The sequence below is a fragment of the Microcebus murinus genome, chromosome 12, assembly GCF_040939455.1.
Source record: "Microcebus murinus isolate Inina chromosome 12, M.murinus_Inina_mat1.0, whole genome shotgun sequence".
In the NCBI taxonomy this organism is placed as follows: Eukaryota; Metazoa; Chordata; class Mammalia; order Primates; family Cheirogaleidae; genus Microcebus; species Microcebus murinus.
Genome location: NC_134115.1, coordinates 30495944 through 30512020, shown reverse-complemented (window position 1 = coordinate 30512020; position 16077 = coordinate 30495944). Strand labels below are relative to the sequence as shown.

Genomic DNA, 16077 nt, shown 5'->3' with positions numbered 1-16077 from the left:
CTGCTCAAACTGTGGCCTGAAGACCAGCTGCATCAGCATCCTGGAGTTTGTTAGAAATGCAGAATTTCAGGCCTATCTGGCCCTACAGAATCAGAATCTGCATTTTACCAAGATTTCCAGGTGGCTCAATGATCCATTAAAGTTTGAGAGGCACTGTTGTAAACTTTGAGAACTGCAAATTGAGCAAAAAATAACATTTGATCAGTTCAGATGGAAGGAAAACATGTCATTACTGTACTATGAGTTAAACGGAGGAAAAGCTCCATGTTTTACTACTCTCAAAATTTAGTAGTCTCAAAAATTATTAAAGCCAACCTCCATAATATGCTGAAATTAAAAAATAAAAATAAAAATTATTAAAGCCATATCCATTTATTACCTTTAACATAGAAAATGTTCAAATTGGACCACAAGGTGATTCAATATGTCAATGACAACACCCTTTGAACACTCTGTATGATAGTTTTCATGGAAGTGAAATGATTTTTTTTATTTTTAAAAAGCAAAGAGCCAAGCACAAAACTCTTAATAAGTGGCTGGTAGTAGATTCAAAGACCTCATCATTACACCAGAACTAATGCACAGTATAATAATAAATTTGCCAGGGAAAATACTGACCCTCATAAACATTCAAGAACAATAAAATTCTGGTCACTGGTAATGTGAGAAAAAACCACTAATACTCACAGCCAACTGGATTCACTTAACGGGATTAAAAACGATATGGAGAGAGGACAGAAAATAAGTCCCAATATGTTCACTGGACACAAAAGGAGAAACTTTGACAAATACAAGTATTCAAAATACAAAAATGGAGTAATAAAGAGAGAAAATCCATTTTTGGATTAAGAGGGCCTCCTCATTGGGTTTTTTTTTTGTTTTTTTTTGTTTTTTTTTTTTGTTGTTGTTTTTTTTTTTTGAGACAGAGTCTCGCTTGTTGCCCAGGCTAGAGTGAGTGCCGTGGCGTCAGCCTAGCTCACAGCAACCTCAAACTCCTGGGCTCAAGCAATCCTGCTGCCTCAGCCTCCCGAGTAGCTGGGACTACAGGCATGCACCACCATGCCCGGCTAATTTTTATATATATATACATTAGTTGGCCAATTAATTTCTTTCTATTTATAGTAGAGACGGGGTCTCGCTCTTGCTCAGGCTGGTTTCGAACTCCTGACCTCGAGCAATCCGCCCGCCTCAGCCTCCCAGAGTGCTAGGATTACAGGCGTGAGCCACCGCGCCCGGCTTCATTGGGTTTTTTTAATGTGGTTTTATTCTAATATGTTTCCCCTAATTATTTCTGAAGCCATTTAATTCAATGCTAAGTATACATTTAACGATAAACACAAAAAATAAATTTCTGAGAGGAAGACAAAAATTAGTGACTCTAGAGATGGCTGGGAGGAAAAACTGGAGTTAGATTCTGTCTCTAACACCAGAGCATACTTGGCTGGAAAACATTTTTTCCACTTAATGATAATCTTTAACAGTTATTGGAAACTCAGCCTGCTTTCATTTTCTTTTCCTCTGGCAACCTTCCATTCACTCTGGCTTTTACAATAGTAAAAATAAGTAAATTTGACTCAACAAAACCAAATGTTATTTTATAAGTACAAACTGAAAATCAACCTAAGGTTTGGCTTGTTGTTTTTGAAATTGATGCTAATTTTAAGCAACAATTCAGAGACTCCCTGGAGCTTTACATGAACTCATCAGTAGCAAAATAATTTTTAAATAATTTAAAGTGTTTTCAAGAACAAGAACAAAATTCTTTAAACTGCTGTACACTTGGTACATTCCACATGGCCACCTAGTGTTCTTATTACCCAGGAAAGAGGAGAGTTGGAAATAAAACCACGCTCCGTGGTGGTATTAAAGGCGAAATATCTGGTTCTTGCTTTTCTGTATTGAGAAAACTGTGACATCTTAGAATTTGATTTGGGATGCACAGGCAAGGTCTTAAGACATGAATTTAATACTCTCATAAATGCCTTACTCTACTTTTATCAACATATGGAGCAACAATTAACATTTTGTGGAGCAAAACAAGACAGTAACAGAGAACTTAAAAACCAAAGAAAGGGCATTAAAAATCAAGAAGCCACCCTCATGTTGTGATAAATATCTGCAGGCTTCAACAACTGTCAGTTGAAGCAATTTGAATAGTAAATGTTTTCATGTCAGAAGAGAGCTGCACTGAAAGTCTTTGACACTGGTACAAATGTGGGAGGGGTAAAGCTGATACTCAGGGACCAGCTGAGAGTTACCACCGGGCCTGCATCCAAATGCCTGCTGTCTCCAGTACTTCTCTAACAGTGGACTAACACAAGAGCTGAGAGGAGGTCTGGGCCCCACCTTGGGCTGAAATGATGCACCTTACAAGGGAACCTGATTTGTGGCCCCTAGTAACCTAAAATCATAGAATGCTCAAAGAAACTAGAAATGTGCAAAGGAATGTTCCTTTCCTAGAAAGGAAGCTTAAGGTCCCCATGCACATTCCCACCAAGGAAAGAAACTGGACCCCAGGGAGTCAAAAGAAATCCATCCCGAAAACCCACAGCATCACATAAATGAGGTATTATACTTGGTTTCTCTTCAAATTAATTCAACTTCATCCAAGCACATGAAATCAAGATACTATAAACATGCAAACAGCCCCATGTTCTCCTTAAAGTTATTTTTGCCTCGTCTTAAACAGTTAAATTTATGTGCTCTCCAAAATGCAAAACTAAAGCATGTTAAGTGTTTTCATGTGGCCCCCAGTGGCCATTAAGAGTGCTTGAAAATATACAGAATCCTATTTTAATAGCAAAATAAAAAACACATTTCAAGGACACCAGCTTTTCATCTAGATAGAGACAGCTATTTGCTTCAGCAAATACTGGGTCTTTTAGGTGACAGTGTCGATTTTATTGCTTTTTGAAATGCTTTGTAAAGCATGAAACTTTACAATTTGCACATTAGGCAATTTCCATCTTTAAGTTTAAATATATTTATGTGATAAGAAAAAGTACATGCATATGAATATATAGAACTTTTAGCAATCATCATTTTTTACATTAGACATTTCTTTATACAAACATCTTGACTTTTAAAAAAAATAACAAATGACAAGAACCCTCTCAGACGGCAGAAAATCCAGCTTTCTGTATAAGCAGTTTCACTGAGAGACATGAGTGATGGCAGACGAAGGCCTCTTAAGAATAGACTCAACAGAAAATGACAGCGGCTCACTCACTGAGAGTTTTGTTCCAACTTGTTTGGCTACGAAAAGGTCTTTTGCACATCTATCTATTGTAAATGTGTACTTCTGGTTTTCTTTGACTAAACATTCTCTGTGTTTCTTAGAGGTCTCTTCAAAGGCATCTTTGACAAATGGTGTTTTCAACTCAGGAGCTGATGCATCGTTAAGCGTTTGCTGGAATAACGAGTGGAATGGATTATGTTTAAGTGGCAGAGGGTGCTTGGTGTTTTCTTTGCTGATCTTGGTTAAGACGTGCCCTTGAGCTGCCAGGGAGTCCGTGTCAACAATGGGAGAAAAATTCCGTCGGGGTGGGGAGAATGCAGACCTCTCAGGGACAGCCTGATGACCCTGAAGGTCACTTCTAGAGGTCTGGACCTCGGGAGTGTGAGGCAGCATCAGGGAGCCTTCCAATTTCGGTGGCATCATGTCACGCTCTACACTGAGTACATCCTGGACTCGTGCTCCCTTCAAGTCCCAGCTGGCCCCAGGTTTCAGGGCTTGAACAGAGGTGGTGGCATTTAGCAGGCATTGCTGGTAGAGGAGGGTGTCACTAATGGGGCCACACTTGGGCCAAACTAAAAATCTCGAGGACAAGGGATACTGTCTGTAAGTCGTGGCCACACTGACATTGGAAGAAATTAGTTCCATATTCCCAGACCCTGAATACTGCATGGTTAGATCAAGGCAGGTAGGCAAAAAGTTGCAGAAGTCCTCGCTTGGTGGTTCCACTGGGCTGGGGCTGTAGGCAGTTTTGTAGGAGCTATATTCAGGTCCAGGGACTATGCGGTTGGGCAGGAACAAGGCAGCAGCTTGGGAAGTTTCCAACATCTCTCTCTCTTTATATTCCCTCTCCAGCATAATGTTCTCCAACTCTTTATCAGCAAAGGCTCTTCTTTTCCTCATCCTGTCACTAACTGGGGGAGGTAGAGGGAAGGTCCCTCCTATATAAGTGTCCGCTGGAATGGGGCGATAGCCTAAAATAAGCAAACATTGCACATGAAAGTGATTAACATCTAGGGAACAAAAACCTGGAAATCCAGAAGGCAAGAGAAACACTACAAATCAGTAACAATTATTTACAGTTCTATATCACTAATATTTTTCTACAGAAAGCAAAATGTAGTTCAGTTTAAAATAGTTTTCTCTGGGGGGAAGGATATCCACATTTAAACTTTTTGTTATTGTTGTTTTTGTTGTTATGTTGTTATAGGTTTGTTTGCTTGCTTGCTTGCTTTGACAGGCACACTTTATTGACTGAAATATTAATATTCTTCCCCAGGCCCTCATACATTAAGAGACAAAGCTACACTCATCTTTCTTCAATTAATATTTTATTATTATCCATGTTATCTCTTTTCATTATTAAAAAAGATATCTATACCTAGGGCTGATGTCACTTTTATTTTCTAAAGATGGCTCATTATGTACACATTGTTACAGTTGTAGAATAATCCAAGGAGAACTAGGAAAAAAGAGAAAGAAAGTTAAAGGAGATTAGTAAATAGAAAAAGAAAAAAAGACTCAGGAAATAGAGAAGCATAGAAAATTGAAAAGAGCTGTTAACTAGTCAAACACACTCTGCAGTGAACAATTTCACCAAGCCCCTTCCCCTGACTACCAGTGCAAACAAAACAAAAAAGTAGGGGTAGGGGGATGGTATTCCCTGCTATACTAAAAATATAAGACATGTTTCCCAAGGACTAATCATGTTGGCCAGATACCAAAATGGTTAAATAAGCAATCATTAGAACATTAGATTAAGAACATTAGATTAAGTCATCACATGAATAGGGACAAAGTTAAAAGCAAAGATTAGTGTAACATAAATGGAATTCCTGGCTGCATAAAATACTTTGAGTATTTAATCATCCCCAAGCACTCACCTCTATCAAATTTGTTTGAAGGATCCATTGTTATATTTGTGTTTACACAGTAACAAGCCTATCATACTCATTTGCAAATAAAATAAAATTTGAAAATTAATGTTTCCATCTCTATGGTAAGTTTTGCCAGGAAGTTATTTACTTGAATTTACTCTTCCATTTAGTCCTCCCACTTCTCAAGTTACTCTGGCACAATTTCAGTTTATCAATGTGGTCCCTATTGTTATAAATCTGTTTATCCAGTATGTAACCAAATTCATTTTTAATTCATGAGAAACCACTCTAAGGTCAGAAGTACACAACACAGAGTGAGACAAGAAGGAACTTCAAAACCTGCCCAGAACCAACTAACATGAGAAGCCATACAAGGAAAAACAGAATTCAAATGTCTACTTTTTAAAAAAATCTTTCAGCCTGAATTTCATGAAATGGCAATGATTAAAGCAAATATAAACTTTCCTTTAAATTTAAAGAAATATATGAATGACAGTAATATTATTGAGCAGGTCAATAAATACATTCCACACCCAAATAGAGATACTTAAAAAAATTAGTAATATTTTCAGAAAAATTAATGTATCCCAAAGCTTCAGTGAAAGTAAAAACATGGAGAGAGAAAGAGATTTCACTGTTCAAATTCAACCTACACTTCCCTTGTTTGATTCAAAACTTTTTTCAGACTCTATAACCTCGACTGTCAAAAATGCTAAAACGAAGCGTGGAATAACAGCAATTACCTAGATAATCCAGGGAGGAAAATAGTACAGTGAATAAGAGTGGAATCTGAGGTTGAACTTCCAAACTAGAGGTCTTTATGTCAAGGATAGCTGTTAAACTCCTCACTTGACTTACTCTAGCTAGTCAGTTCCTGCTACAACTAAGTGTTTGGTCATTTTGTTTTGTTTTGTTTTGTTAATTTATTTATTTCCTTCCAGGACATCTGCTCCAGGATTACTTGGCAGTGTATCTCTGTATGTCCTTCACGCTGGGGCAAATTTCACATGCACTCCATGTTAACTCATTAATCATTAAGGAGACAAGAAAATTATCAAGATTTTTAAAATGATGGTGACAAAACCTCAGCAAGTACGTGGAATTCATTTTCCCATGTCATAGTTTCCTTTCTAGAGGAAAGCTTTCTTGCACAGGGGCCATGCTAATTTTTTCTGTATCCTTCCCATTTTTGTATACATGCTGCCAAAGAGAGCACCTAGAGGAAAACTCCCTAATAGTACTTCCCCTCACATAATAAAAACTTCCCCTCACATAGCACCTTCACAGGCTAATAAACATGCCTAAAAATAATAAATATACTTGAATCATGAGAGTTATTCAACTCAGTTTAAAAGGCTAAAGGATAATTTTGCATTGTTTTACCTTCTAAAATGCTTTTGGCCAGCAAACTGGGTGCCCTGACTTGCCTCTGGTACACAGCTTTGCGCTCGAAATTATTCTGTTTCCCAGAAAGCCCCTTCTTGTCCTGTAAACACAAGAAACATAATCAACAATGCCCTGAAAGAAAATGTGAGAGAGAAGGGAGAAGGCAGGGGTATCAGCAAATCTTCCAGAAACTCTTACCAATCTAAATGTATTTATTTTCACATCCCGTGTGAAATATTATTCCAAACAAATTCATATCAGCAACCCTTAATCCTAGGGCAATGAGCTGGAGGCTGTCTCAAGCTGCCAACTGGTAAGCTGGGCCCCTGGCTTTCTCTAGCAAAGAGTCACCCCAGACTCTTCTTTCACAGAAGATCTGTGGCCAGAAGAGGAGGGACATCACATCGCAGAGAAAGTGAAATCCATGGTGGGGCAGACAATAGGAGCCTGTCCTGGAGAGAGTGCTGTGCCCAACGGCTTCATCCGGGACACTCACTGGACTGACAGAAGGTCCCCAAAGCCTGTGGTTGGGCAATGACTGAGGGCAGGTTTCTCCTTGTGGGAGGGCGGGTGAGATGGGGTGCTGAGGGGTGACGGGAAGACAGGAGAGTCTTCTGGGTCTGGCCGTAAACTCCAGATTGTTTACTGGACAGGAAAGTGAACAAAACATCTTGGAGGCCCTAGGGAACGCAAAACAAGGCTACTCCCTGCCCTTGCCTCGTGATTCTCGGCCCTTCCACATCTCTGTACCCCGCAGCAGGCCAGAAAATGTTTTAAGAACGCAGGGCCGGCAAGAACCCGTGGGAGACAGACGCAGGAGAAAGCCAGCCGAACCCTGAACCAGGACCAGGTCCAGAGCACTCTTGGGGGGCCCCTCAGCGGGCTTTCCCATTGGGGGTCACTGCCTTTAGCACGTCTGGTGATCCACTCTCCTACTCCTCTCAGCCAAAAAGTAAAATCAAAAATCCTCCCTTGTCCTAAGTCTGGGAAGAGGCCCCGCAAAGTCTTGCTCTCCATGTGCAGGCACACGAGGAGATATCAAGTCTGAAGTCCATGAGCCTCCCTTGTAAAGAAAACCCCAGCTCTCATTTCAGCTGGAGTCCCACAGTGCAAGGCTGCAGAGACCCTTGGCTCTTAGAAAGTTTACCCGGATAGTAGCTTTGGGCTGTATGACGTTGGACTATGGGCACTTAACTTCCCACGCACTTTTTTGTCTCATCCATAAAATGGGTAGCATGTTCGCATATTCCGAATATTTCGAAGGGCCAGGTGACAGCAGAAGCACTGAGTGCACCACCAACTGCGTGGTTCTTCCCCTCGCCCCCCATCAGCACAAGTGCTGCAGTGAGGAGCCTCCAACTGGACGCCATGTCCCGGGCCAACAACTCTCCTCCCCGCCTCGCCCCCAACACCACCAAAAGAAACTTTTAAATATAAAAAATAAATACATAAGATTATTTTCTCATCATGTCCCAGATGGGCCTCCCTTGCCTTCCTTTTCATACAAAAACTTTTCTGCCAAGTGCCTCAGTGGTGCGATGCCCACGGCTTTCTCCCTGGCGATCCTGCAAGCCAGGCCAGGCAGAGAAGCGTCCTCACCACTCTTCCGAGGAAGTGGCCGGCGCCGCGAGGCCCTGGGCCGCAGAGTGTGGATAGCTGCCCGTCCCCTCCAGCTCCCCGTCCCCTCCAGCTCCCCAACCTCCACGGTGGCCCGGGGCGCCTAGGCGAGGCGCGCCCCGGGGCCGGGCGGGTACGCACCTCGGTGGCCTGCTGTCTCCGGAGCGCCACCTGGGCGGCCATGACGCGCTGCCGCTCCACCACCAACAGGCAGTTGGCGCACTGGCAGTCGCGCCAGCGACAGAAGCGCTTGTGGCCCTTGAGGCAGGACACCACGCCGTGGTTGCGGCAGCGCGCGCACTTGGGCGTGCGGCTCAGCTTGCGCGGCTCCGCGCCGCCGCCCGCGTTCGCGCCGCGCTCCGGGGGCCCGGCCCGGGCCGGCGAGGCCTGAGGCACTGGCGGCGGCCCGGGCGGCAGTCCGCCCTGCTGCTCCTGCTGGCCCGGCGCACCCGGGGACGCGCCCGCCTCCTCGCCGTCGCCCTCTTCCTCCGCGTCTTCGTCGTCCTCGTCGTCGTCCTCGTCGTCCTCGCCGTCCCCGTCGGCCGGCGGCAGGCTGGGCCCGGGCGGCGTAGACGGCGGCGCCCCGCAGCTGTCTTCCTCCAGCTCCAGGCTCTCGACGTCGATCTCCCAGTCCCCGGCCGCCGAGCCGGCCTGCCGCTGGGCCATGGCGCTCGGGCCTGTCTCGGGCCTGCGCTCGGCCGCCTGCACTCTGGGGACACACAAAAAGACCCAAGGACCCACCGGCCGCCGTCAGGGACCATTCCTGAGCCTCGGGCCCAGAGCTCCTGGTCCGCCCGCCTCAGGGCCCTTGAGTTTCCCTGCTCTCTACGTGTTCCTCACATCAGGGCCACACGTGCCTTTCCTGTTATCTGTGGGGCCCCCAGGGATCCACAACCCAACAGAGGTTTTATTTTATTAATTCTAAGTGCTCTGTGAGCACCTGACCTTCAACCGCAACCTTCTCTGGCCCTACACAGACAAGTCCCTGGGTAACTCGCCGATCACACACACAAAGTACCGTGTCCAACCAGGCTGACCTAGGCCACCTGTCAGGCTTTCCATACCCATCACAGTATGACTGAGATGAATATTAAAATGTCGCTGGAAGAATTCCGTTTGATTACAAGGGCCCCTTCAGACCAGTACCACTCCATGCTTCCCAAATGCCTCTGATCATCCTACACCACCACGAGGACTTCTCCTTGGGCTTGAACAGGTCCTTTCGTCCCTCCTCCCCAAAATAATCAACTGAAAACCAAAATGTTGCTTGCTTTGGATCATTAGGATCCCATAGGGACACTGGGCACAAAGCTGCAGATGGCAGTCCAACATCAAAAGCACTTGGAACTGCACAGGGCTGCTTGGTTCACATCTTTAAGACAAGGCATCCAAGTAAAACAGAAAAGATAAGGAAAGATGATGCACGCCCTTTGCCCTCCCCTGACACCCCGAGAGGCATCACAGCACTCACCAAGACTTTGGGGCCCGGGCTAGAGGCCGAGTCAAAAGATATCCAGCTTTGGGACCTGGCTCTCAGGCTGCTGGCTGTGCATGCAAACAGAAACCGGGGTCGCCACCCCCAGACACGAAATCGGGGGCTGAGAGCTGGAGGCCCCGAGCGAGCCCACTGGACGGTGGGGGCGGGAAGGGAGGAGGCGGTAGGGAAGTGGGGAGGAGGTGAGTCAAGTCCTCAGTGACCTCGCCTCGTACATCCCGAACTCCGCAAAGTTCTGACCGGTCCTCTGCAGCCTCGGGCGCTTCACCTCGCTGAGGCTGCTTTCGGCTTCCTCTGACCCAAGCTGGACGGGAAAGGTCGGGCCGCCCCAGGCCGGCTCCCACCGCGGGCTCACCCGGCCGCACGCAGCTGCGTTCAGCGCAGCCGCCCTACTTGCAGTCTCCGGTCGCCGCTCCCCTTCCTAGTATTATCCGCTCTGGCCCCTGAGCTTTGCGCCCTCTGATTGGCCAGTTGTTAGGCGGTGTGCACGCTGATTGGCCGAGGCGCGCCGGCCGCGGACGACGCGCTCCTCCCCGCCGCGCTCAGCCGGAGTCCGCCGGCAGGGGCCTTCGGTGCAGCGGGGTTGCGGGTCCAGAAGCTGAAACCGAAGCGTGACGGTGCCTGCGGGGGGAGAAGTCGCCGTTTACCTCGCGGACTGAGAAACAGGCAGCGACACACTCTTAGGAATCGCTTTGCCCACTAGAGAAGGTAATAATGGACGAGGCAGAGATCGGAAAGGCTAGCATTGGTCGCTGCGTTATCAGCACCACCAGTATTTCTGCGACTCGAGCGTGAACCCAGAGTTGGGCGCAGAAACGAGACCTCTGTGACGGGCGCACCACAGCATCTTTCGTTCTCCTGCAAGAATGAATCAGCCCTTACCTTGCACCACAGCGCCTGGTTAGCATACAAATGACCTGCAGATATTTTTGTGTTTAGCCCCCGCGTATCCTCGAAGTGCGAAATAGTTCTTCATTAACCTTCACCCAGCCCAGGAGGCAGATGGCCACCTGGGTCAGATGGTCAACTACACGTCACTACATTTCTCTGCTGCGTCAATTGCTATTAATTTGGGAGAGAACGGAAACGCATGCCATTAAGAGATTTAGATATATTTACTCTAAGCATGCATTTAAACAAAGCTCTTTAAAAGAAAAAAAAAGATGACTTTTTTTAGTGTGCATGAATGTATTTATAAAGAAAAGGGACTTTCTACTGTCTCCCTCAGAAATCCTTCACAAAAATGTTTAATAACAAAATGAATTTCCAACATGTTGAAAGAATAAGTCCCCCCCCCATTCAACGCTGCGTTCTATTTCTTGAACTAAATTTAAATAACATAGACGCTTTTCTAGTTGCACCTGTAAATAATTAAGTCCTCTCAAGTGGGATCGGCTTAGGAGACAGATTATAAAACTGGGTGTCATGGCACTGAGCACATAGTAGGCCCTTGAAGAGAAGAAATTGCTGAACTAATTCCACGTTGCTTTTTTCTGAGCCTGTCAGAATGTTAGAAGTTAACCTGGCTCCGCGAAGTGGGAACAAAGGACGCTTAGGAATTACTCTGAAAACTAACGCGACCCTCTAGAAGTACAGGTATTCTCCAGCCCTTAGCGACACTGGAAAGTTCTTCCCTGACGACTGGGATTCCCATTTGTGCGGGTGCTTCTCCCCAGAGCCTCTTGTGAAGCCCAGAGAAGGAAGTAGAGAAACAGTCCTGTTTATTCTGGTCTGCTCTTCGGTCCTAGACGCCCTAGCGTCTCAGGGGTGACTTGGGAGCGGTGCGCGCTTGGACAGGGGACTAAGGGTCAAACAGCACGTTCGTGCCTCTCCCTGAGCACCACCTAATAACACCAGTGAGTTTTATATTTTGTATAGTTTCTTATACACGTCAAACCACTTTTTAAAAAATTTATGTTGGAGCGTTTGAATTCCTGACAACAGAAATATGTTCTTATCCCCGTGTTTGTTTGTTTTTTTTATTATTGTTGTTGTTGTTTTTTCGTAATGACGAAACTGAGGTTCGGAGAGGACCCCGTAGTTTCAGGGAGAGCGACAGACTGGCGAGCACCTTGGTCCCAGGTCAGCCTCTTCTCTGAAGAATCTGAAACTTCGTGGAGCACCTCGCTCCCAGACAGAAAGACTCACAGCGGGTTTGCAGGTTTGGAGGGGTTTTAATATTATTATTATTATTATTATTATTATTTTCCTTGTCCCCTCGCATTCCGTCTGATTTTAGTGCCTAGCATTACTAGCAGTCCTCCTGTAACTGGACCCGGCACGTTTTTGTCAAATCATTCTGGTCTTCTCAGCGTCTTCCCCTGCTAGCTGCATTTCTGCCTTTGCAAACAGGCTTTTCGCTGCTCTGCCCCGCTACGTGCGCGCAAGCTGCCCGCCAGTGTGCGCACGCGGTTGGCTGGCTGGGCTTTTATTCTATTTATTGCTTTTATTGCAGGGGTAGGGGGTAAGGAGATGAAATATTAGCCCTTCACCAGTTATTTCAAATATTAAGAAACAAAATCAAGAAAGTAGGCTTGCTAACTTTGGGTAACTAGACTGAGGGAGAGGGGAACCAGGAGGGAACAAGAGGGGGAAGGAGTTTAAACGGCGGTTTCCTAAACTGAAAGTAAACAAGGACCCGAGCAGCTCTGGAACTAGTTCGAATTTTTTAAACTGCTGTATAAGGAGGAAACAAGTTGCATTTGTGTACAATAAACCACCCAGCTTAAGCCAAGACGGAAGATGAGACGGGGAGAGGTAGGACGGCGGAGCTTGCTCCTGGAACTCGGAGCCTATGGAGAGGACAAGGCCCTCAGAATGTTCTGGAAGAAGCTGGCAGGTCTTCCCCCTGCGTGCCCATCGCCCCGACGTGGGAAAAGCGAAGTCCCAGTGCTTGCTAGAAGACCTGGGCCTGCGGGTCCCAGGTGGCTGGACTCAGGATCAGTTCCTCCCCGGCACTTTCCCCCTACCCCTAGCAAAACTCGTGCTCAATCCCACTGCTTTCTCCAGACATCCTGTCCATCTCCAGGTACCCGCCTGTCCTACCTTCCCTGCTGTTCTTGGGGACGTGCTGTAATCGGGATCCAGTATCCTCCATCCCGGGCTGGGAATGCCTGCCTCCAGGGAATCACGATCCCACCAGTTGCTGGAAAGCGAGATAGTGTAGGGGGAGGAGGGTCTTTATCCTGGGACGAACTTCAGGAAGCCCAAGAAGCTCCCATATTGTATGCAAAATTCTGTCCTTTGTGGGCGGGGGTGGGGCGCGAGGGGAAGATGATCAAAGCTTTGATCGGATTTCGAAAGGAGTCTATGGCTGCTCAAACTGTAAGTTAAATATATTCAGAGGGAATAGGAGTCAGAGAGCCTGGGTTGGAACAGGTTGTTGCACTGGCTACAACATGACCTTGGTCAATTATTTTTCCTCGACTCACTCGCCTCATCTGCAAAAGGGGAAGCGTGGCTTCCCTTGGCCCGGCTGGTTGTGGATGCTCAGTAGTGAGGATGGCCCGGCTTCACATCGTAGGAGCTGGATACAGACCTGCGTCTCCTCCGGAGGCGGCCCCGCCGCTGCGTGCCTCGCAGGCTTGACTGAAAGGCAAGGGCGCAAGGAATCCTGCTCCCGTATCCAGGTCCCTCTCTTAAAAGGGGTCAGGCCGTGACTGAAGACCTGGTGAGGTGAAGAAACAGAAGTCCTTTTGGCTTGTAAGCCGACACCGAATTACAAAGTACAATTCCGAGTCCCTCTTGTAAATTACAAAGCGGCGCGGCTGCTGTTGACTCTGCACGGTGGGGGCGGGCGGCGGGGGTTGCCTCTCTCCAGAGCTGGCTGGGACAGGGCCCGCTAACCAACCCCTCTGCCTTCCTCTCCCTTTACCCCAAATATCTCTCACTCTGTACCCCTTTCCGTCCCGGCGCTGCTCTGCCCCACCTGGTGAGAAGCCCCCTTTTAGCAAGTGGCCCAAGCAAACCTGAACAAAAAGGCTGGAGGGAGTGTAGTTCCTTCCCCCAACCCTTTGATCAGGGTGGCTTTTTTTCCTTCCAAACACCCTTCCAAAAGTTAAAAATAAAATAAATAAAGGAGGGAAGCGTGTTTCCAACTGGCTCCCGCTCACTGTCTATTCCTTGCGCCAATCCCACCTGCTTCTCCCCAAACCTGGCGTTGCCTGTCTAGCGATTGGCACAGAGGCTCGGATCCCGCTCAAGGACTCTGGGCTTCTCCAGCCTGGTCCTGCCACCTCCCACCAGGGTCATTGAGCTGGTCGCGGGAGTTACGCCTTCCCTGAGCCCTTTTCTCGGCCAGGGCTCTGCCCGGACAATCCAGCTTGAGGACCCAGCCCGAGCTCCTCAGAGCCTGACAGATGCGAGTTTGAACGCCCAATCTGCCACTCCTTGGCTGGGTGATAGTGAGGCGGATCCTAAACCCTCCTCTATGCTTCACTTTGCTCAGCTGCAAAATGGAGTTAACCTTAAAGGCAATGATGCCTGTACACAGCCTGGCAAGGTGACCTGCCCATGCTGAGCATTCAGTACTTGAGGGATGTTATTTCTATTATTTCTGTTTTGTTCTGTTTTTAGAGACGGGATTTTGCTCTGTTGCCCGGAGCCAGAGTGCAGTGGTGTCATCATAGCTCACTGCAGCCTCAAATTCCTGGGCTCAAGCAATCCTCCTTCCTCAGACTCCCAAGTAGCTGGGACTACAGGCAGGCACCACCATGCCCGGCTAATTTTTGTTTTGTTTGTTTGTTTGTTTGTTTGTTTGTTTGTTTGTTTTTTGGTAGAGATGAGGTAGCTATGTTGCTGAGGCTGGTCTGAAACTCTGGCCCCAAAGAATCCTGTCGCCTCCCCCTCCCAGAGTGTTGGGATGACAAGCGTGAGCCACTGGCCCCATTCCCCCCTCCCCAGCCTATTTTTATCATTTTAACTGGGTGAACTACAGAGAGCCAGAGGTTGCATAGTAAAAATCGAGGCCCAGCTTTGTCCTGACTCTGCCCATCCGACTTTTCGACTTTCAGCTTCAGAGGCCTCCAGATGAGGATGGGGGTTGGGGGTAGGAGTCCTCTCCCTCCAGCACCAGCCTAAACGCTTTGTTAAATCAACCTGCCGCCAGCGCCTGGGCTGGTAACTGAAGTTTGGAAACTTCTGGGCATCTCAGTAGAAGTGCTTTGCTGTGGCCGGCTGTGGCTTTGGTTTCTCCAGAGATGACCTCGAATCCATCTCCTGCCGTGGAAAGCTACTCTCGAAACGTTGTACCATTTCACGACTTTGGCTGCGGGCGCGGCGAAATAAATAATCCCAGATGGGATTGCGGAGATATGATTTCCCAATTTACTTTGCGTAATCAAATATATGACCCGTCACAAACTATGGGGGTGGGAGAGGGGTGCGTACAGGAGATAACTACTCTCCACCAAGCCATTAGAATTCTCCCTTTCCTTGCTTTGCGTGTCCAAAAAACTGAACAAAAGGACGATGGGATCTGGGCTCTCATCCCTGCTCCGTAGGAAGCAGAGTTTAAATCATAGACATTTAAGACCGGAAAGGGACGCTTTTAGTCCACACCCCTGGTTTACAGATGGAAAGGAATTTGAGGCTCAGAGAAGTTCGTGAAATTTGCTAAGGGGATGCACATCTAAATAGTGGCTGTGGGGGACCAAGGAGGACACAGTAACTTCCCTTCCAGCTCAATGCTTCATGCGGTTTTTGTTTGTTCATTTATTTGTTTGTCTGTGTGCCCTTTGCAGCCGGATACAAAGTCAGATGCCCGATTGTGAAGCAATCGTGCCTTCCTAACATATCTATCTGGAGGATTTGCCAGCCTGCCTGCCCCAATTCCCGGGCAGCTTCCAACCTCCATGCTGGGAAACATGGCTCAATTCACGAGGGGGTCATGTAGCAGCGAGGAGATGAGGCAACTGTAGACTCTCTTGACTTCTCAGCCCCCATTGCAAACGGTGCTCAGGGGAGGTAGGGACTCCGGGGTGCAATGGGGCCTGGGTTCCTCCTCAGGGGCGGTGGCCTTGCTATGGAAGACAGCCCTGAGTGGGGGTGTGGTCTGCTGCCACATCAGGAGACAAAACGCTCTGCTCTGAGCACCTTCTTGAAGCCCTAGGAGACCTCAGGAACTGAAACAGTAAACCCTCAACCCTGAGAACTTTCCACTCCCTACTCCCATTCCTTATTGGGGTTTAACATTTCAAGGAGGCAGATTTTAACCACACTCAAATCACTCTCCATATTTTCCCAACAGTCCAAAGACCAGGTAGACAGGAATCAAAGGCGGGGAAGGGGGGAGCAAAGTATTGGTGGGGTAGGTACTATGGTGAAAATGTAACTTCTTCCATGTGTGTGAACCATTAGGCAAATCTTTTCACCTTCCTGGTCCTCAGGTTCCTTGACTGTAAAGTGAAGGAGTAAAATTCATTGATTTCTAAGTTCTCTCTCAAACATTAAAAACTATAACAAATGTT

General features: G+C 47.1%; 1 protein-coding gene and 1 non-coding gene across 6 annotated transcripts; both read right to left on the bottom strand.

Annotated features, from left to right (window-relative positions):
- Nucleotides 1–2889: 2889 nt before the first annotated feature.
- DMRT2 (doublesex and mab-3 related transcription factor 2) lies at nt 2890–10311 on the bottom strand. 5 transcript variants are annotated; one of them, XM_076008661.1, is made up of 5 exons: nt 9879–10311; nt 8257–8824; nt 6496–6598; nt 4617–4697; nt 2890–4209 (listed from the first exon to the last, which is right to left on the bottom strand). In XM_076008661.1, the coding sequence occupies exons 2-4, from the start codon at nt 8779–8781 to the stop codon at nt 4642–4644; spliced, it is 684 nt and encodes a 227-aa protein (XP_075864776.1). In that variant the 5' UTR covers nt 8782–8824; nt 9879–10311; the 3' UTR covers nt 2890–4209; nt 4617–4641. The 5 variants fall into 5 exon arrangements, with proteins under 5 accessions (XP_075864776.1, XP_012592708.1, XP_012592690.1 ...); XM_012737254.3 differs by having other exon boundaries at nt 9587–10310; XM_012737236.3 differs by lacking the exon at nt 4617–4697 and having other exon boundaries at nt 9587–10274.
- Nucleotides 6226–6328, bottom strand: LOC142874681 (U6 spliceosomal RNA). Its single transcript, XR_012922328.1, has one exon. It is a non-coding gene; the product is annotated as a U6 spliceosomal RNA (small nuclear RNA).
- Nucleotides 10312–16077: the final 5766 nt, after the last annotated feature.

What these genes read in the sequence shown, in the direction of transcription:
- DMRT2 (XM_012737236.3), bottom strand. Translation starts at nt 8,781, where the DNA reads ATGGCCCAGCGGCAGGCCGGCTCGGCGGCCGGGGACTGGGAGATCGAC. An exon ending in GGAGACAGCAGGCCACCGAG is followed by an intron (nt 6,599 to 8,256) that starts GTGCGTACCCGC and finishes TTGTGTTTACAG; the next exon opens with GACAAGAAGGGGCTTTCTGG. An exon ending in GGCCAAAAGCATTTTAGAAG is followed by an intron (nt 4,210 to 6,495) that starts GTAAAACAATGC and finishes TGCTTATTTTAG; the next exon opens with GCTATCGCCCCATTCCAGCG.